Here is a 21,965-nt window from a genome sequence, read left to right as displayed (position 1 = left end):
TTTTCTCCGTCGTATCCAGTGTCTGTCATTATTACCGTCTGTGCACACATGGGGAAGGTTATGGAAAATGGATCTGGAAATTCGACATGATAATGGGGCTAAGACAAAATCCCATCTTATGCTGCCAGTAGAGCAGATCTGTAGGGGTCAGGCTCTGTATAGGCAGCCTTCCATCAGAGGTATATGTTCCTGACGTATACATCCAATGGACGTCTGTGACAAGTGTCATACTGGAACGTCCATCACCCATAGGCTTCCATGTTAAAAAATGAATACTGTGCAGTATACAGTACCAACCGTCACTCATAGGGTCCCACAGTAAAAAAAACAACAATGATCATTTTATATATATATATATATATTTTACTGTATACGGTTGTATGGCGTAGCATAGTCCCCCACACTATTTCTTACTAGTGTTGAGCGCGAATATCGCCACTTCGAGAATTCGTGAATATTTAGAATATAGTGCTATATATTCGTATTCACAAATATTCAAATCGCGAATTTATCACAAATTTATTGCGAATATCGGCACTAAGCAACATCCCTAGCAACCAATAGGAAAGTTGCCAGTCACCATAACATCCCCAACATCCGTTTCTTCCATCTTCTGACTACCATCACCAGTCTGTTCCAGTCATCTGTCGGTGAGTTCGTATTTCCTTCACTTCTCTTCTTGTCATATTTCATGCCCGGCTGGTACACAGTTTGGCCCTACTGTAAGTCCTGGGGGTTACTGAGAATCGGGAGACACTGTTAGCACCCAGGAAAAGTGATTGCTATAGCTGAGGTCCGTTCTGCCGTCTTGTGTCCAGCCGCCATCATGATGTCATCACAGTTTTTTAGCATCACATTAACTTAGCATGTATGCTGAGGAAGTTCTCAACATACACTAAACATGTCCATAGGGTTACCTTAGCTAAATGGAGAACAAAAGAGTGTCCTCCTAGCCTCCATCTAGTTAAAAAAAAAAAACTGTAAGAAATAGTGTTGTATTGCGAATTTTCTGATTGCCGATTTTCGCAATCAAGAAAATAATAACTGGAGATCACGAATATGAATATTGACCCTGCCGCTCATCACTGATGTTGAGCGGATAACTGACCTGGACTCTAGCTTTCCCAGAATCTTGCCCTAAATCTGTCCCTACACGCTGACCCTAAATTTGTCCGTAATGGACATCCCAATCTACTATACTGACCCTGACCTACTACAGGTAGACCTGTAGACAAAAGGACCAAACTAAGCAGACCTGAACACCAGCGATCTGGCAAGAAACAGGCTAGAAACAAGACAGCATGAGAAAACTGGACTGGAACTATAAGAATTCAGAATTCATAAAATCACAATCTAGCAACTGTGGCTGTAGTGTTCCCTAATTCTGGGATACGCAGGGTGTCTTAACATGTTATCCCTTTGTAGCAACATAATCTGGATTGCTGAGTTACCTTGCTCACTCTCATGCTGTGGCTATGCATTATACCCCCTGTCGTACTCGGGTACTGAACTTGTAGCCCTGAGTCATGTTAACTAAAGGCTGCATTACACTGGACGATATTTCGGCCACTGATCGCTAAAGGGCGTTCGCACGAACACTCGTTAGCTATCATCTTGAAGTGTAGTACTACTGTTGATTGCCCGATGAACAAGCAACGTTCATCGGGCAATCAATGGCAGTACTACACTTCAAGATGATAGCTAACGAGTGTTCGTGCGAACGCCCGTTAGCGATTAGTGGCCGAAATATCGTCCAGTGTAATACAGCCTTTAGTTAACATGACTCAGGGCTACAAGTTCAGTACCCGAGTACACCAGGGGATATCTGCAATTGGTTTGTACTGTAATGCATAGCCACAGCATGAGAGTGAGCAAGGTAACTCAGCAATCCAGATCCTGTTTCTACAAAGGGATAACATGTTAAGACACCCTGCGTATCCCAGAATAGGGGACACTACAGCCACAGTTGCTAAATTGTAATTGCTAGCCAAAGGTCCCAGACTCAGAGACTTTAGTCAGAGAAGAAGTGATTAGAGGACTATTGCTGCAAACTGCTGGCTCAGCTCATGCTGGGACATCTGGGTGGAATTTGCACTGTGTACAGATAACTACTGGATGCACTACAGCTCCTAGTTTGCACACGGTAAAGAGAGACTTTAATTTGGTTAATCTGGACTAGTCTCTAACTCTCCTAAAACCACACGCTGGCCATTACATTTCCATCACGTGCCCTGCCTAGCACCCACATGGACCCCAAGCCACCATCAGCCAGGGAGCCCGCAACTACAGAGATCGCCCCGAGGTAACACAGCGTGCCTCTCCTTTACTGCACTGACCCCAGGGAGCAATGGCCTGAGAGAGTACACTGTGGTGCATTACCATCGGGGCCACCACCACTCTCATCCTCTGCTCTACCTTCCTCAGGGTCTCGCTGCACAAGGACGCGGTCAAGTGACCCTCCTATAAAGGGCCTAAAAACGGGGAAGGTTGTAAACGGGTAGTTATTTCCCAGCCCCTGACTGGCACTATGGGGGCACCATTTAAAGGATTGAACCCACTAGTCTGTATGTAAGGGGCCCATCATAGTACATGTGCCCTTTAAATACATAAGGTTGAGGTTGATGAAGCAGAGTTTACAGGCGGACACACGCCCATACATCAGTTCTGGTATGAGGAACATACAAGGGCTTTTAGTTTCACTTTTGTAAGGAAGGGAAGAGCCCAAATCTGCAAAGTCAGTGGAGACGAAAGACATGGATCTCTACAGACAAGGTAAGTCAATGGGCAGACAGTGAGAGACTGTACATTATATGCCCAGCGATATAGAGGGCAGGAAGTGTTGTCATAGGGACACTGAAGCGAAGCTTCTTCGCCTATAGTTACTTCAGCCATAGGTTAGCTATTAGGATATTGTGTGGGGAGAAACCTTTAAAGCGGTTGTCTCATCTCGGATAATGGGGGCATATAGCTAGGACCTATATTGGGAATAGAGCCCGGCAAAGTGGTGGCTGGAGGACTCCGGTCCGGCCACCACCAAACCGCACCTATAAGACAATGAGGGCATATCCTATGCCTATATGCCCCCATTGTCTGAGACGAGACAACCCCTTTAAGGTAAGCTGCCCCTATGGACTGTAATGTTATATATCCTTCTTCTCGCAGTGAGGGGTGGTCCAGTGGAGGATGACGAGACGGGGGACTATGGAGCTGCCAGGAATATAGCTGAAGAGCATGAAGATCCCACACAGGGTATCCTCACTATCGGTCCATTGATTTCTTATGACTCGAGTCTTTCTACAAGTCTACAAATTTCATTGTCTATGCCTCCCGCGGCAGCCGGTAAGACACAGAATGGCCAAAAAAGGTGCTGTGCTGTGATAGCATAAAGGAGAGGACTCCTGAGCGCATGCACAGCAGTGCTGACTATGTATTTCAATGCAGCTCTGAGCGCTGACAAAACAGCCATGTGAATAGCCCGACAGACTTTTATTGGTGCTCAAAATGGCCGTTACAGTCGTTACATGTGCATGTAGCCTTAGGTCACAATCACATCACCGATTTGTTTTCCGTTCTTCTGATCCAAAGAACATAAAAATACATTTAACATTTTTTTATTTTGAGCATCTGTTATGCTAATTTTGCAACCATTTGTGTCAGTTCTGTCAGAGAAAGAAAGAAAAAGTTCTGTGATGAGAACTTTTTCTCCCATCAAAAATGAAAGATTTCACGTATAAACAAAGGATGTTTTTTTTTTTTTTTTTTTTTTTTTTTTTAATAATGCCCCCATTAGTGCCCTCAGTATTAATAATGCCCCTATTAGTGCCCCCAGTAATATTAATACCCCCATTAGTGCCCCCAGTATTAATAATCCCCCTATTAGTGCCCCCCAGTAATACTAATGCCCCCATTAGTGCCCCCAGTATTAATAATGCCCCTATTAGTGCCCCCCAGTAATACTAATACCCCCATTAGTGCCCCCAGTATTAATAATGCCCCTATTAGTGCCCCCAGTAATATTAATGCCTTCATTAGTGCCCCCAGTAATATTAATGCCTTCATTAGTGCCCCCCAGAATTAATATTGCCCCCATTAGTGTCCCCCCAGTAATATTAATTCCTCCATTAGTGCCCCAGTGCCCCCCTTTTGCGGTCCACAATGCACTTGCAACGACTGTGTGCCCACCGTCTGTGGACGCAGACCCATTCACCTGAATGGGGTCTGCGATCCACATCTGAAGGTCCGCACTCCTTTTTTGCGGTGCGGAGGCGCAGACAGATAACCCACGTAAGCACTCCGTAGTGCTTCCGATCCCGCACCATCGGGATTGGGGACCCATTCAGGTGAATGGGTCCACATCCATAATACGGTGCGCACATGGCTGGGGCTCTTATATTGCAGACCCGATGTTTGCGGGCCGCAATACGGGCACGGCCGGGGGCAAGAGACCTAAAGAGGACTTCTCAAGACATGTAAAACTCTGCTGCCCTGCCGATTGGCACCCTGTGACATATGCCTCTTGGCTTGCTTGGCATCTTCTAACTCCAGCAGTTTCTCTTCAGATTTTCGCTGGTCTCCAGATGTTCTTTTTGCCTGTGACAAACTTCCCGCTTTGAAGTCTGAAGAAGTGAAGACTCTTGGCTCTCTCCTTGGTTTATCATCGGTAAGCGGTTCTCTATAGGTTCCTCTTGAGGGTGGAGTAATGGATTCGGATGCCATAGTATACCATGTAATGGGGCGTGGCACAGAGATGTATGTGTACTGACATCCATCTCATGAACGGGCTCCCAGTCCACCAGTGCAGCGCTGACATTAGTCATAACCTGGGGCTATAATGGCTATGAGGCTATTCAGATATTCCTAAAATACTACCTTAGTACCCGTCTTGGTTGATATTGGCGTTCCCATTACATTCACGACTTGATGGCTCAGTGGTAGGCACAGGTTTCCTGGGATGAAATGGTCGGCGTAGGGCAGCAGGCCACACCTGGTACTATAAAGCAGGGAAGCCCAACAACCTGCAGCCCTCCAGCTGTTGCAGAACTACCACTCCCAGCATGCCAGGACAGCCTACAGCTATCAGGGCATGTTGGGAGTTGTAGTTTTGCAACAGCTGGAGGGCCGCAGGTTGGGCATACTGCGGTAAACTAGAAGGGAGGATAAAACTGCGGTTGCAGAGCGAGACATGGCTCCATAGTCCAGGACTGCATGTGCCACCATATAGGCTCCACAGACCCACTTTGCCAGGGGCATGAGTCCCATAAAAGTGACTCAAACTGGGGACGCAGTTCAGTGTGAATCTCTACATTACAGAACATGTCACTGCAATCTATCTAAAGATTTCACATCTACCCGCAGACCAGCCTGCCCGTAGGTGTAAAGGATTTCCTAGTGGCCTTCGAGGGTCACCCGGATCATTGCCAGCAACTGCGGAAACTGGCACAACAGCTGAAGTCTCTGGGAAGAGAAGATCTAGTCAGCGCCATGCATCGAGAGAAGGCGGCTCTGCGCTGGCTGGGTGAGATCTGCTGCAGATTGTCTCTCCTAGGGGTCAATACGACATTGAGTGGTGGACAATTCTGCAGCTATTTCTATTATCTACATAGTTTTACTTTAATATCCCACTTCTTCTGTGTCTCACTTACCTGGGTCTAGGCTACATGCACACGAACGTTGTTTGTTTCCGTGTCCGTTCCGTTTTTTTACGGATAGGATGCAGACACATTCATTTCAATGGGTCCACAAAAAATGTGGACAGCACACCGTGTGCTGTCCGCTTCAGTATGTCCGTTCCGTAGCCCCGCAAAAAAAATAGAACATGTCTTATTCTTGTCTGTTTTAGGCATTGTTACAATGGATCCGCAAAAAAGAAAAAACGGATGGCATACGGATGTAATCTTTTTTTTTTTTTTGGTTTGCGGACCGCAAAACACATATGGTCGTGTGCATGTAGCCTAAAGCAGATCTACATTGTGAGGAGGCTGCAAACAAATCCTCCTATCTCAGCTTCTTGGACCACTTGTGTGCATGCTGCTGGGAAAGCAGGATACTAAGGTTAGAGGGCATCTGTCAGCAGTTTTGTCCCTATGACACTGGCTGACCTGTTACATGTGCACTTGGCAGCTGAAGGCATCTGTGTTGGTCCCATGTTCATATGTATCCGCATTGCTGAGAAAAATTATGTTTAATATCTGCAAATGAGCCTCTAGGAGCAATGGGGGCGTTACCATTACACCGAGAGACGCGTCAATTTTGACGTAAATTTGTTTTCCCTTAGTCCTAACAGCAGCACAAGTGGGGGGTATTCGCCCCTGTGAAGCTGGTCAGGACAGGCGGAATTTTTGCTGAATAAAATTCTGCATCTCTAGTAATTAATTAATTAATTAACTCCCCCCTCCTTATATAGGCCGCCCTCACACAGGGCTAGTTGCTTTTTTAACAAGTAAACATAACAGCATAGAGGGAGGGATATTTGTGTGCTGCTGTTAGGACTAAGGGAAAACAAATTTACGTCAAAATTGACGCTTCCCTTTCGTCCTAACCAGCAGCACAAGTGGGGAAGTAGCAAGGAACCTCACACAAATCTTGGGAGGGCAAAGGACTAGCACTAAGTAGCTAATAATCCCACAGGAGTTAGAGAGCTGACCTATGGACGAGCAGCATCTAACACGGACCGTCCAAAGGCTGTTCCCTCAGAACGCCTATTCTCTAGGCGGTAATGGGCAATAAAGGTGTTTTGCGTGCTCCACGAGGCAGCCGCACAAATTTGCTCTAAGGGGATTAGCTTCCTTTCCGCATATGATGTAGAAACTGCCCTTGTAGAATGGGCAGATAAGAAAGATGGCGGTGGTAAGTCTTGGGACGTAAAAGCCAGCTTAATAGCGTCCTTAATCCATCTGCTCAAGGTGGGCTTGGAAACCTTGAGCCCTTTATTGTTCCCCGAATAAGAGATCAGCAGATTTTCTGATCTCCTGAACTCTTCCGTTCTATTCAAATAAATTCTAAGGACTCTTGGGATGTCCAAGGAAAGTAATCTCTCCTCCTCAGGAGAGTTAGAGGTAGGAGACAACACCGGCAGTGTTATCGTCTGGTTGGTGTTCGCAAACGAAGGAACCTTTGGTAAAAAGGTAGGCAGAAATCTTAACAGGACCTTGTCCTGCAGAAAACTTAAGTATGGTTCCGCTGCCCCCAGAGCCTGGAGCTCCCCAACCCTCTTGGCTGATGTTATGGCCAAGAGAAAGGTAACCTTGAGGGAAAGGTACTTTAAGTCTACCTGTTCCAAAGGCTCGAAGGGGGGGGAGCACAACCCCCTTAGGACCACTGGCAGCTCCCACTCAGGGATTGGTCTCTGGATGCTGGGCCTAAGCCTCTGAGCACCCTTAAGGAACCTCTTAATTAGGGGGTCCTGAGAAATTGGCTTCAAGGCAGCGACGTGAGCTCTCAATGTAGATGGGCTTAGACCCTTGTCTAGACCATCTTGCAGGAATTGAAGAATCTCAGAGAGAGGAGGATCTGAGGAAACTACCTCTCTATCCGTGCACCATCGCATAAATATCTTGAATATGCGGGAATATTTCTGATTCGTAGAATCCGCTCTGGAGTGAGAGATTGTTCTCAGGACCTCCACCGAAAGCCCTCTAGCTTCTAGAAGGGACCGGTCAGTCTCCAGGCTGTCAGACTGAGCCTCCTCAGATCTAGACAGGGACCTGTGTCCTGATACACAAGGTCCTGTATTAGGGGAAGTCTCCAATAATTGCCCTGACTCATCTGCATGAGCTGGGTGAACCAAGACCTCTTCGGCCAGAATGGGATGATGGCTATCACTGAGGTCTGGTCTTGCTTGATCTTCATCAATACCCTTGGTATCATGGAAATTGGAGGGAATACATAGGCCAGCCTGAACCTCCATGTTATGGACAGAGCATCTATCGCTACCGGATTGTCCTCCTTGTACAAGGAGCAGAATTTGCTTACTTTGGCGTTCAGACGGGTTGCCATCAAATCGATCTCTGGAGTCCCCCAGCGTTGGACTATCCTGGAGAAGATGTTGTCGTTCAGGGACCATTCTCCTGGTACCGGAAGGCCCCGACTTAGGCGATCTGCTACTATATTGAGATCCCCTCTGATGTGAACTGCCACTAGATGAGATAGATTGCTCTCTGCCCAAGATAAAATCAATCCCACCTCCCTCAGGAGGGTCCGGGATCTCGTACCTCCCTGTCTGTTTAAATAAGCCACCACAGTCGTGTTGTCGGTCCATACTCTCACTGCTTGACCCTGAATGAGAGGTGAGAAGTGATTGAGGGCTAACCTCACCGCCCTTAGCTCCCTCAGATTGGACGACAGGAGTCTCTCCTGAGGCTTCCAGGTATTCTGAACTGTATTGCGTCCCAGATGGGCTCCCCAGCCCAGAAGGGAGGCGTCCGTGGTCAGGATCACCCAAGTAGGTTGGGTTAGAGGCATTCCATCCACTAGGTTCTTCCACCACCTGAGGGAGGAACGGACTTCTGCAGACAGGGAGTGGTTCCGATCTAGGTCTCTGGGTTTGCGATTCCAAACCGCTAAGACTTCCTCTTGTAGTGGCCGAAGATGCCACAAGGCCCAAGGTACTGCCTCTGCAGACGCTGACATGTGGCCTATCATCCTCATTAGAACCCGAATAGACACCCGCCTGCCGGAAAAGAAAAGACCGACTCCTCTTCCTCAGAGGAAGAATTCTCGCCAAGCGAGATCACGTCTTCTGACATAGGAACAGGCCCAGGCGAGGCCTGCCTGGGTCTCTTGTTGGAGACCGCCCCCTTGATCTCCGCGACGGAGGTGTCCAAGAACTCCTTCATCCAGGAAAACATTTCAACAACCGTCGGCTCAGGATTGGCTGGCCTAGGGCGGCAGCCTGGACAACGATGAAACTCGTAGCTGTCGGGTAACGGGGTGCCACAACTGGAACAAGCCAGGTGCTTCTGCTTGTGGGTGACTTTTCCTAGAAAAGAAGTAGGCACTATTAAAGCTGGTTTCAACGCGCCCAGGGGGTCAAGTGCAGACGTCAATCTTACCTTGAGATGGTGACGTCATGACTCTAAGAATTCTGAACAACCTAGAACCTTCTGATCAGAGTAGGTACTCTCACGGCCTTAGCACTGGATCAGCAAACGTCAAGGTCAGCTGCACACAGGAACTGAGTGCAACACTGACCCTGCCAGCAGCCTGGCCTTATATAGCAGGAAGGGGAGGGCCAGGGGGAGGAGGAGCAACAGCTCCTGCCCCAAAAATCTCCAGGCTCCCCACTGAGGGACCCATTTATAAAAAACGAAGATTTATTAACAACTTAATCGAATTCGCTCCTCCCCCCTCCTCCACAAGCACCATCAGCTAATTCGCGCTAATTCGCGCTAATTTTTATCGCGGCGGCGATTTTTTATTTTTTTTTTTTTTTTTTTTGCGGACCGGAAGTGACAATGACGCACTTCCGGTCTCGCGTCCGATACACCGGAGCTGAGAACCGATCTCAGGGCCGGCCGCAGATTACAGAGGAGGTAGGAGGGGAGCGCAGGAGCGGAGCGGAGAGGAGACAGGGGGGAGGGAGCTCACAGCTCCGCTTACTGAGTACACCCTGTCAGAACTTACCGGCTACCTGCAGCCAGACCGTCTCCATACTTACGCTCCCAGCCAGGCAGGAGACCTGTAAAAGAAAATTGTAACATTAAGACAAAATAAAAGCAGAAATTCAGCAAATTTCTCCCCCAACTACTGAGGGAGAGACTCAGAATAGAGTCTAGCCTGTCAGACCAACACACAGGACAAAATAAAAGCAACTAGCCCTGTGTGAGGGCGGCCTATATAAGGAGGGGGGAGTTAATTAATTAATTAATTACTAGAGATGCAGAATTTTATTCAGCAAAAATTCCGCCTGTCCTGACCAGCTTCACAGGGGCGAATACCCCCCACTTGTGCTGCTGGTTAGGACGAAAGGGAATCTGCTTTCTCTCTGCAACTGCCGCGTCCTCTGCACTTTGATTGACGGGTCCAGGTGTGATGAGGTTTTCTCTGGCTGAACCTGTCACTCATAGTGTAGAGGAAGCAGCAGTTGCAGAGAGGGCAGAGCCTCTAGGTGTAATGGTAACGCCCCCGTTGCTCCTAGAGGTTCATTTGCATATAATAAAACATCATTTTTCTCAGCAATGCGGGCACATATGAACATGGGACCGACGCAGAGGCCTTCAGCTGCCAAGAGCTCATGCAACAGGCCAGCCAGTGTCATAGGGACAAAACTGCTGACAGATGCCCTTTAACTGCAGTCACACCCGAGTGGAGCGGACCTCAGAACTGACACAGTCACTGACAGCGCATGATACCTGACAGAATATAATGTAACCAGCGGCAGGAATAGATCGGGTCTGTATGTGTCCATCAGGTTATAGCTCATCTGTTGTCAGTCTGCAGGTCCAGTGTTGCCAGAGGGGCATCTTGTAAGAGATCTTGTTCCTTCCTTGTGGGTGCCGCTCACAGTGAAGCTGAGCCTCTCTCATCCTCAAGGTAATGCTACTCGGGCACTGGGGTGAATGTCCGTCAGTCTATCCTCACCCTTCACATGTCTGGGGTAAAACACAGGGCAATGGCCGGGAGCAAACCATTCATTCCCAGTAATTGTCTTCTCGAGTCAGCTGCATTTACTCGCAGCAACCATCCCTTCTGTATGAGGATGAACAATGGTTTCTGTGGTCATTCCTCCCTATACAGACGCCTGTCCACACCAGGCGATGTGCCGCCGTCACATGGCGATTATCTGTGCCTCATAAATGATTGCAGCACATTTACATGAGTCACGCACAAATGCTTGTTCGTAATAATCTGTCGAGGTAGAAACCGGTTTCATTGAAGAGATCCAGCTGAGGTATGGAGTCTTACAGGCGATGAAGAAGGCAAAATTCCAGAAGGAAGAAAGCTGTCTCTATAGCGCCACCTATAGATGACTACCCTGAAAATCAATCTCTCACTCATAAGAGCCTTGAAGCATAACTAGGTATATTAGCCAAACCAGATGCAGGCTTCACGGCTCTTATACGGGTGACAGTTTAACTCCCTATACATGACAGCTTTCCTTCTTTAATGTAAAACAAAAAAACCTCCATATGCTGCACCACCAGCAGGGGAAGCCCTATATAATGATTGTGATTATTGCAAATTCCAACCAAATGTGTGTGTCTAGCTCCGGCCTACATTTCTTGTGAACAGTTATGATGACTATTATTATATAGTAATGCTATGCTCCTACTACAGGCTATGACTGGAAATGGTTAGCGGAACAGCTGTCCATCCCTCGTGACTTTATTGACCTGTGGGAACAACAAGGTGGCGTCCCAGCCGACAAAGTACTGAAGGCCTGGCAGGTAGAGGATCAAATTCTTGGTGATGTAATGGAAGTAAATCGGGAGAATAGTCCTCACCCCTCAGACAGTCTGACACTGGCAGATATGGACTCTGCCAACAATCCAGGTCTCTAGGTCAGAGAACGGGAGCTCTGGATGGGCCGCAAGACCAATTTCACACAAGCATACTCCGTGCAAGAAATGGGCCGAGGAGGCATTTCCCATCCTGCTATGACATGGACCCACAGCATTACAATGATTTATAATGCTGTGTGTTCCTGCCTGACCTATTGATTTGTTCTGACAGCGTTATGCGAGTACAGTTCATTAGATCCGAGATCGGGCAGGAACACACAGTTTTATAAATCGTTGTAAGGCTTCATTCACACGTCCGCAATTCTGCGGAATGGAATTGCGGACCCATTCATTTCTATGGGGCCACACAATGTGCTACCCGGATCTGGAAATGCGGACCCGCACTTCCGGGTCTGCAATTCCGATCCCGAAAAAAAAATAGAACATGTCCTATTCTTGTCCGCATTTTCAATTAAGTGCCAGCGATGTGCTGTCCGCAAAATGCGGAACGCACATTGCCGGTGTCCATGTTTTGCGGATCCGCAAAAACACACACGGATGTGTCAATGGACCCTTATGCCGTGGGTCCATGTCATAGGAGCAGCATTGAGGACGGGAACTACCTCTGACACAAGGAGCACTGAATACATTGTGTGATGCTAAGCTTTCTCCTGCAGGTGAAGGTGAGTGAAGCCACCGTGGGCCGACTCTTTGATCTCCTGATTGAGCACCGGGAAGATCTGGCTGCCATGCTATGACGTGCGGGGCACTGAAAGTCTTTTATACATTGAAATAAAGATATCATGTTTTTTGAGGAGCAGCTTTATTGAGGACCACACTGAGGAGAAAAATGACAGGATGGGGTAGACACTGGTCATGGGGATCGGCCATCTTACTCCAGATACTGTGCTTTGTTAGAGTCTATAGTCCATAGCGGAGGGGGATGTCTTCAGAATGCAGTGGTTAGATGGCCTGGTATAGGCAGGTCCAGTGCGTATGGATCAATACCACTAGAGTCCGGTGAAGAAGCCGTTCTGAGAAGGATCAGGCCTATCTGTCCGGCTGGATTTAACCCCCTTCCCAGGGACGGGGGTGGTGGAATATTTTGGAGGGTAACGTATGAACAGACGATCTTCCTCCCTCTTGATCCAGCGCAGGAGCTTGGTTATGACATTTATTGCACCCACCTTAGTCACTAAGGAGCTGAACGCCGTGTACAGTTCAAACTTGCTGGTGACCTGCGTAGGGAAAAACACAAGATGAGCCCAGTGGTATCTTACATTACAGCTGCAGGACACATGGAAACTGGATGGCCAGAAAATCCACACAACTACTGTATATGGCTTCAAAAAGGCTGCAGACTGAAATCTAAGTGATAATAGGACTGGATTCCGTCGCTATTTCCCCCCCATCATCCATTCTGCCAGAATCTATTCCCTTTACAACATTATGTTTTTGCGAACAGTCTCTCTCAATTCTGATCGCATACAGCCCCCCATTCAGAAACATGGATGCTTACTGCCGAGGCAAACAATGAGGGGTAATAGGCGGTGTCAGGTATGTTGGAGCTGCTTATCTGTCCTGTTTAAATAACAGGAATGTACATCCCAAATTGGCACCGTAATGGAAAACTCCCCAGAAATAGGGATCAGCTAATTAAGCATTAGGGGTTAATACACACGACCAGGCCCGTGCGCAATGCACGTATACCGACCGTGTGCCCGCCGTCTGCAGACACAGACTCATTCGTCCGTGATTCGCATCCACTACTACTTTTTTGTGGTGCGGAGGCACGGACAGAAAACCCACAGAAGCACTTCGTAAGAACTTCCGATCCGTGCCTCCATTACACACCGTATCATCCAGATTGCAGACCCCTTCAAGCTGTTTGCGGGACACAAGACGCAATACGGGCACCAGCCGACAACGGATGTGTGCATGAGCCCCAAGCGTGTACGTACAGATTCGTCATTTACATGAATAAATTTAACGTCCGTGTGTCCAAGTGTGGAACAGATAGCACACGGACTGATCCCCGACACATTCACATGTCCGATTTTTTTTTTCACAGAACATTGGTTCGTGCAGCACTAATCGCACTATTTTGGTCCAGTTTTCACACTAGACTTGATCGAGTCAAAGGGTCCGTTTTACACAGATGATTGCTGGGCGTTATTCCGTGTTTATGACATACTGACGGGAAAAAAGGACAAAACATAATAGAACGTAGAGACCATACCGATTCCACACAGGAGTAAAATGGTCTGTATTTAGCGGCCGGCGCACGGAGCGATTTTCCCATCAGATAAGAATGCAATCATTATGACGTATGGTAGGAGAAAGATAAAATTACACTCAGGCCTAGAAAATAGGTTGTCTGGTTTCCTATATTGATGACCTATCCCCAGGACAGCTGCTCATTGCTGCGATGTTGAAAGCGAGTCGGTAAACAGCGAGGAGAACGCAGCGCTCGCAGGAGTGCCGAAATCTCTTTAAACAGCTGGTGCAGGGAGTCATTAATATAGGAAACTGGACAATTGTGTAATAGCATTACTGTTCCCATCAGCCATGACCATAAAATACCGCCTAAGTACACCCCAAACACAGAAGTAGAAGTCACCCAGGCTAGCAGCGTCTCCTTCTCGGCCACGTGGTAAATGAGCCGCAGGGGTCTGGCCGAGCTGTGGATGCGGCAGTGCAGATACCGGTAGAGATCGAAGAGCCTCTGCCGCTCCTCCTCACTGCAGTACGGGCCGTCTGCTTCAGGGCTGCGAGGCGAGACAGGAAAGCGGTTATTCTCAGGACACGTCAGAAGCAAAACTAATCATTTTGATATTAAAAATACATTTGTAATAGGAAAAGAAATAAAATATATCTTTTCTCCTGGGCATAGTCTCGCTGTATTCCCTGGCTTACAAGGCGACACTATTCGCTCGTTCCTAAGTTACATCGCGTGACTGTTGCAGCCCAAAATGGTTCAAGACTCAACTCAATAACTTCTGGGTCGGCTTGGACTATGTTAACGCATACAACTTGTGGCTCAGATACCCTGCCCTCATTAGTGGAGCCTGTATGGAGAGAGGCTTATCCTGGATGGTAGACTTACAGCTAATGTCCTTTATACGATTACCCAATTCAAATGCTTAAATGGGTTTCCCAGGACTTAAAAATGGATAAGTCATCAAATATCCGGCGGGGTTGTTGGGGGGGTCAGATGCCCGGCAATTCCTGATCAGCTGCCTGAAGAGCGCTGCAGCCTCTCCACTGTATAGAAAGCACACAGCGCAGGATATTGCTGGGTGTTACAGCTCAGGCCCATTCAGATGAATAGGACTGAAGGACATGACTTCTCTTACAACAGCTGATCGGCATGGCTGCCCCCACCAATCTGATATGAAAGGGGTTGGTGGCATATGGCTAGGATATGCCACCAATGTCAGATAGGCCAGAGGTAGGACCTGCACCTATCTCCAGAACAGGACCCCTAAAGTGAACAAGGGCACACCATGTAAGCGCAGCTATCCTCCATTCTCTGGCGCTCGGCTATTTTCGGAATAGAGAGGTGGCTGCGCCCTGATGTGACAGACCGCTCAGGGAAGACTGGTTCTAAATGAAGAGACTGCATGTGAGGCATGGACTCTTAGGCAGTGTTCACATCAGCGTTCAGCCTATCCGCTCTCCAGAGAACAGAAAGGACGGATTCGGCACATAACTGAGCCGAAACGTAGCCTACGGACCCTATAATGGGGTCCGTTAGGTTTCCGCTCCGATGATTTTGGAGCGGAGACAAAAGTCCTGAGCGCACAACTTTTGTCTCCGCTCCAAAATCATCTTCTGAGCGGAAACCTAACGGACCCCATTATACGCTATAGGGTCTGTAGGCTCCGTTCGGCTCAGTTATGTGCCGAATCCGTCCTATTCGTTCTCCTGCTCCTATAACGGAGCAGAACGGAAAGGCTGAACGCTGATGCTAGGGATGGGACAGGGATGGACTTACGGGTATAGCTCTGCCCTGGAGAGACTCGTTACCTGCTCTATTTCCCTGTCAGACACAATGAAGTACCTGGTAAATTGCGGGAGCTGTCTGTAGGTGTCTGGGATGTCAAGGGGCTTGTACACAAAGTGCAAGAGCTCAGGGACCCCTACAAGTGATACACTATATGAGCAGCAGCGGAGGGCCCCAGCCAACGCCTGCAGAGAGTTCTGTGCTTCCATGGCCTCCTGGATCTTCTTCTTGCAGCCAGACACGGCGTAGAAAGACTCTTTATCCGTGGAGAGCAGCACCAAACACACGGTGCACTCGGGGTCCAAATAGGAGATGTAAGCATAAAAGTAACCGTCAGGGTTAAATCGAGGAAGGCAGATAGGAGTCCAGATCTCCCCCGCCTGAAAGGCAGAGGAGGCACCGATGAGGTTGAGCAGAAGTTGCAGGTCTGCCGGGTCCAGACGGCAATCCTCAATGACTGCCCGTTCCTGCACCACGGTCACAAGCTGCTGCTCGGCTACTAAGATGGAGAACACCAGATTGGGAGTGATGGCCTTGGTTAGAATGGAGCTCAAAGAGTCCCGCAATGGACTGGACAAGGCCACACACCGCACGGCCCCAAGGAGAAAGCCGGGGTCAGTATCTAGCAAGTCCAGCAGGCTATCCAGGATCTTTTCAGAGCCGGCAAGGAGACGCCGCAGGTCGTAATTCTTCTTGCGCTCGAATATCCGAGCCACACTGGCCTGGGTGAGCATGCTGATTATCTGGTAGTAAACGTACTGCAGCTCCTTCCTTAGCTGCTCTTCTGACTGAGGGGCCCGAGACACGGATACCAATACAAGGGGCCCCTCCTGCAGGAAGACGACTTTCTGTTTGTCTGCAAAAGAAGAAAGAACAATCAGCCATGCAGCTTCAAGAAAGAGGCCATCAATGTTTGAGTTAGGAATGCCCCTTTAAAGCAAGAGACAGAACACGTGAAACGGCTTCAAACACAGTCCAATCTGAACAATACATCAGTGCACACCAATTTAGACGGGTGTTTCATCAGAGACATTGGTGGCATATCACTTGGGTATCCCACCTCTGGGACACGCCCCTATCGCCAGAACCGGATCCCCGAAATGAACAAAGAGCATCCGCACATGTATTCATTTCTATGCAACTTCCGAAAATTGGCGAGTCCCATAGAAGTGAATAGAGCGGTGGCCGCGCACGGTGCTCTCCGTTCATTTCTATAGGACTTAGAAAAGTAGACCAAGCCGTTGTGTCTGTCAGACATTGGTGGCCTATTGCTAGGATAGGACACCAATGTCTCAGATGAGACCACCCCTTTAATAAAAGAATGGGTTAAAGATGTCACATACCAGAATGGATGGAGCGGATGGAGTTATTTCCACTCTGAACAAAACTGACCAGCGCCATCATTACACCCATGGTGGAAGACAGGGCCTCTTCGTTACCATACCGGGAGTAAATAGGCTTTCCTGCCTCGCTCAAGACAAACACGTGTTTCCGCTTTGTGCGCCAGCTCTCTGCTGTGACGTCCTCCTCTCGCTGAACAGGGGTAGATGGCGGAGATGCTTCAGAAGTCACACTTCCCACCACTGAGGAGATACCAGGAAAATCACCAGAGTCCTCAAAGGTATTATCGGAGGCAGAATCTGTTTGTTCCTTGTGGTCGTCTTCCTGTTGCTCAGGGTTGGCCTCATTAGCAGTACCCTCAGGGTTGCAGGATGGCTCTTCACCCACAGTCTGCATGGGCTGTGGTGGCTGGCTGCCATCATACAGTAGGCCGCCATCTGTACCTACTGCACCGCCTTGCTGTAAACGTTCACTTACACCTAACCTCCCCGCATCATCTACAGTTGTCTCCTCCTGGTCCAGCCGTAAAACTGCATTGAAGGGTTCTAATGCTTCCATTAGGCCTCCGCTTTCCAAACTGCTTTGCCCAAGACTGGGAACCTGTTGTTCTGTCTCGTCTTCAGTTTCTGTGGTCTTGTCCTCCAGGGGACCGTCCAAGCTATTGCCTTGCACATTGGCGGCATCAGTGCCCTCCTTTAAAAGACAGGGGTGGGGATTGTTCTTGGGATCATGTGCGACACCATGATGACACTCCTTGTCTGGCTCGGAGACCTCAGATGGTGACGTCAAAGTCTGAAGACCATCACTTGCTTCATTTTGTACATATTCCTGGTGATCTGCTGGAGAAAAACATCACTCGCACATGGATTCAAGAACATGACAATCATCCTATGATATGAACTAGTTAAAATCGTGGTTGCCGTAATGTTGATTTTAGGAGGCATCTACAGGGGAACGAGACATCCCATACCCAGTATCCATTGGTATTTACGCCTACACCTCGTCCATAGGAGACCGACAGTAAAGCTTTGGTCTGCCAGAGATTCCATATAATGCTGCATGTGGCGGCGAACGATGTGGACACTTATAAAGTCATTATGGTGTCTGCTATGTGATGGATCAGTCACAGAATAAATGGAAGCCACAATGCAGAACAGAGACTAAGAGAAGAGATTACAACACTCCGGCTGTCTAGCTCCTCAAGTGGTCAGCACTAATGTCTCATCCTATCCAAGAACCAAAACCTTTTGTGGTGAGGAGGGAAGAGCTTTGGCTTCTTGTTGTTGAGGAAATACTGAGAAATATTCTGTTTTAGAGAAGTTCCTTCACAGCAGAAATACAGGGAACTACTCTCTCAATAAAAAAATCCCAGAAATCTGCACAGAATTCTTTCTATACGTGTGAACGAGGTTGTGGAAGCCCCATGTAGGTGCATGGGACGTGGACTGCACGTGGTTCTAGCATAAAATTCTCACCAAAGTCTGCAACGTACCCTTCTCATCCCAAACATTTAGGACATCACTGCAGGAACCCATTGCGTTTCATAGGTCCGACCGGCCACTGCATCCAGACTGCTAGAGGTGGTCCAGTATATGAAAACAGCTGAGCTCACGTGGAACTCAACTGACTCCATAGACCTAGCCACCTCTAGCAGACTGGATGTGGCGGCCAGTGGGATGGGGTTGAGGGCACCCAATTCCAGAGATAGATCTGGGACCTAAATCTATCAGACATTCACGGCTTATCCTGGACTCATGTACCTGCCTGAAGGGAGAAGACTATGGCAGATGCTGATAACTAGGTTCTGCTACAGACATGGAATATCGACACCCAGCAATGTGATTCTCCCGTTACTCACCAGTCTCCAGCTCCGCTTTTTCTCCTACAAGATCAGGCGATTGCGAGTCTTCGGCCATCATCCCCACATTTCTGCTGGCACCTTACAAGACAGATATACAGACATCAGCTCAGTCCCTGGCAGCGGCAGCCATGCAATATTGCGTTCTTAGAGACTCCGCTGTTCACCTGGGAACATCAGACACGTCTTTCCTGGTCGCCTTTCTTAGGTGAAACGTTCTTCGTGTCTGGTACAAACAGCCTGCTCCCTATTATTTGCATAGTGGGGTGACTTCTCGTCTTCAGGAAATGGTCGCTCTATAAATACCCTGTAAACAAATTTGCTGGTTTTTATCCTCAATTAAGAAGCCAATAAGGAGGTTACTGATGAGATTCCCCTCCATTAGTCCGTGCAATACACGGTAACGGTGCCTAGACACCCAGACTGCGGAGGATGGAGGTGGGGGTCCGAACCGCTAGGAAGAGATTGCTCTGCCTGCACCCAGCAAGTGCCCGTCCTGGTGACTGGGTGTCTGTAACACATGACATTGTGCTCATCTAATTTACGACCACAGCACATCACGGTCACATGAGTCCTGGCACTTGCTCCGAGGCACAAAATCCAACCCCGCCTAAATCTAGACATTTCAGAAAGTTGTTAATCCCTGGATTGTATGAGCTCATGACTAATGGCGGATAATAGTAAGCAGCACAGGTGCAGTCCCATGTCACAAATTCTGAGCAAATCCCACAATTCTATCTGCAACTCTGTGATCCTGAAGAAGACGGCCGCAACTGAGTAACAGGCGGCCTTCTCCATGGTGGGCACAATGTCCCTTTGAGGCCTCTCTCCACTGTGACGTGGCTGAGAACATGGAGCAATTGTTTGAAATCAACTCCACAAGGAAGATCAGACAGCCGTCAGATGTGGCGCCCCCTCAAGCGTTAGGCCACAAGGGGACGATTTTCCTGTAAAGTTTCACGTATTAGGCTCCATTCACACGTCCGCAATTCCGTTCTGCATTTTGCGGAACGGAATTGCAGATCCATTCATTTCTATGGGGCCGCACGATGTGCTGCCTGGATCCGGGAATGCGAACCCGCACTTCCGGGTCCGCAATTCCGAACCCGAAAAAAATACAAGTCCCATTCTTGTCCGCAATTGCCGGCGATGTGCGGTTCACAAAATGCAGAATGCACATTGCCGGAGTCCGTGTTTTGCGGATGAAGGGAGTTGCAGGACTTGAGGGTAGTATGTTGTGGGGAATCAGTGGGGGTCTGACCGCAGGGCAGGACTCGAGGGTGGCATGTTCTGGGGATCTGACCGCAGGGCAGGACTCGAGGGTGGCATGTTCTGGGGATCTGACCGCAGGGCATGACTCGAGGGTGGCATGTTCTGGGGATCTGACCGCAGGGCAGGACTCGAGGGTGGCATGTTCTGGGGATCTGACCGCAGGGCAGGACTCGAGGGTGGCATGTTCTGGGGATCTGACCGCAGGGCAGGACTCGAGGGTGGCATGTTCTGGGGATCTGACCGCAGGGCAGGACTCGAGGGTGGCATGTTCTGGGGATCTGACCGCAGGGCAGGACTCGAGGGTGGCATGTTCTGGGGATCAGTGGGGGTCTGACTGCGGGGCAGGACTCGAGGGTGCCATGTTCTGGGGATCTGACCGCAGGGCAGGACTCGAGGGTGGCATGTTCTGGGGATCAGTGGGGGTCTGACCGCGGGGCAGGACTCGAGGGTGGCATGTTCTGGGGATCAGTGGGGGTCTGACCACGGGGCAGGACTCGAGGGTGGCATGTTCTGGGGATCAGTGGGGGTCTGACCGCGGGGCAGGACTCGAGGGTGGCATGTTCTGGGGATCAGTGGGGGTCTGACCACGGGGCAGGACTTGAGGGTGGCATGTTCTGGGGATCAGTGGGGGTCTGACCACGGGGCAGGACTTGAGGGCACCATTTTCTGGGGATAAGTGGGGGTCTGACTGCGGGGGTGGCATGTTCTAGGGATCAGTTTGGGTCTGACCGCAGGGCAGGACTCGAGGGCACCATGTTCTGGGGATCAGTGGGGGTCTGACTGCGGGGGTGGCATGTTCTGGGGATCAGTGGGGGTCTGACCGCAGGGCAGGACTCGAGGGCACCATGTTCTGGGGATAAGTGGGGGTCTGACTGCGGGGGTGGCATGTTCTGGGGATCAGTGGGGTCTGACCGCAGGGCAGGACTCGAGGGTGGCATGTTCTGGGGATCAGTGGGGGTCTGACCGCAGGGACCCCCAGCACTTATCACCTATTCAGTGGGTAAATGCTTCAGACTTGAATACCTCCCGCCCGCCATGACACAATGAACCGTTCTGAAACTTTCTAATATACTTTGCCCTTTTATTACTACCAACTTTCAGTATCTGTTTGCTGTCAGTGTACGGAGATATCCTTGTTTTCCCCCAGACCAAGCCCGAGTTCACAGCTGAGTATTTGCTACAATTGTATCCTTCTGGACAGAGCTCGGACTGACACGGTCTTCCTGCAGGGACACTTTGTAGCAAACTGTCAGGAAGGGGGAGTGAAGCTCCTCAGCAGGAAGTCTCAGGATGTAAACAAGATGTTTCTTTCACTGACAGCAAGCAGATAATGTAACCACGAGGTGAAACACTAAGTTATTACAATGACTAAGCTTTATTTACATAATCCTGGAAACCCCCTTTAAATCTCTAGAGATGAGCGGTGCCCCCGTCTATCGCTGCAGAGCCACACAACACTCACAGACAACACATGGGGGTCCCTCAGCTCCGCGCCCCCCTATAGAGCCCCAGTATACCGGACATAGGGCTCCGCGCCCTGCCGCTCAGCGTAGATGGTAGATGCTCGTAAGCTGCAGGACCTTTGATGATGTCATGATCATGTGACCAGTCATATGGGTGGGAGGAGGAGCCAGGCTGTGGGCTGCTCGCGCCTTCATCATCCACTCCTGACGTTGGCTTCAAAAACTGCCGCGCCCTTAGAATTCCGGGGCCTTAGGGGTTAATGCCGAGATGTGTAGAGGACTGGTCAAATCTGCAAACAGGGTGTAGCAGAGCTGTGTGTGTGTGTGTGTGTGTGCGCGCGCGCATGCAGCAGAGCTGAGGGTGGTTCATGTGTATGCAGCAGAGCTGAGGGGGCTTCATGTGCTTTATGTGTATGTAGCAGAGCTGAGCGGGCTTCATGTGTATGCAGCAGAGCTGAGGGGGCTTCATGTGTATGCAGCAGAGCTGAGGGGGCTTCATGTGCAGGCAGCAGAGCTGAGGGGGCTTCATGTGCAGGCAGCAGAGCTGAGGGTGCTTTATGTGTATGCAGCAGTGCTGAGGGGGCTTC

General features: G+C 49.3%; 2 protein-coding genes across 9 annotated transcripts; one reads left to right on the top strand and one right to left on the bottom strand.

Annotated features, from left to right (window-relative positions):
• The first annotated feature begins 2,688 nt into the window (after positions 1-2,688).
• LOC122946453 lies at positions 2,689-12,250 on the top strand. Of its 2 annotated transcripts, none has more exons than XM_044306104.1 (7): positions 2,689-2,772; positions 3,163-3,339; positions 4,560-4,660; positions 5,356-5,515; positions 10,438-10,530; positions 11,275-11,384; positions 12,116-12,250. In XM_044306104.1, the coding sequence occupies exons 1-7, from the start codon at positions 2,754-2,756 to the stop codon at positions 12,194-12,196; spliced, it is 741 nt and encodes a 246-aa protein (XP_044162039.1). In that variant the 5' UTR covers positions 2,689-2,753; the 3' UTR covers positions 12,197-12,250. The 2 variants fall into 2 exon arrangements, with proteins under 2 accessions (XP_044162039.1, XP_044162040.1); XM_044306105.1 differs by having other exon boundaries at positions 2,710-2,772; positions 3,163-3,249.
• Positions 12,245-21,506, bottom strand: MON1B (MON1 homolog B, secretory trafficking associated). Of its 7 annotated transcripts, none has more exons than XM_044306097.1 (7): positions 21,433-21,506; positions 18,811-18,950; positions 18,644-18,724; positions 16,788-17,624; positions 15,502-16,300; positions 14,059-14,206; positions 12,245-12,676 (listed from the first exon to the last, which is right to left on the bottom strand). In XM_044306097.1, the coding sequence occupies exons 2-7, from the start codon at positions 18,818-18,820 to the stop codon at positions 12,449-12,451; spliced, it is 2,103 nt and encodes a 700-aa protein (XP_044162032.1). In that variant the 5' UTR covers positions 18,821-18,950; positions 21,433-21,506; the 3' UTR covers positions 12,245-12,448. The 7 variants fall into 7 exon arrangements, with proteins under 7 accessions (XP_044162032.1, XP_044162031.1, XP_044162033.1 ...); XM_044306096.1 differs by having other exon boundaries at positions 21,378-21,499; XM_044306098.1 differs by having other exon boundaries at positions 16,788-17,621; positions 21,378-21,499.
• Positions 21,507-21,965: the final 459 nt, after the last annotated feature.

Source organism: Bufo gargarizans, chromosome 9, assembly GCF_014858855.1.
Source record: "Bufo gargarizans isolate SCDJY-AF-19 chromosome 9, ASM1485885v1, whole genome shotgun sequence".
Taxonomy (NCBI): domain Eukaryota; kingdom Metazoa; phylum Chordata; class Amphibia; order Anura; family Bufonidae; genus Bufo; species Bufo gargarizans.
The sequence above is the reverse complement of the archived record's forward strand: the minus strand, read 5'-3'. Positions and strand labels throughout refer to the sequence as shown.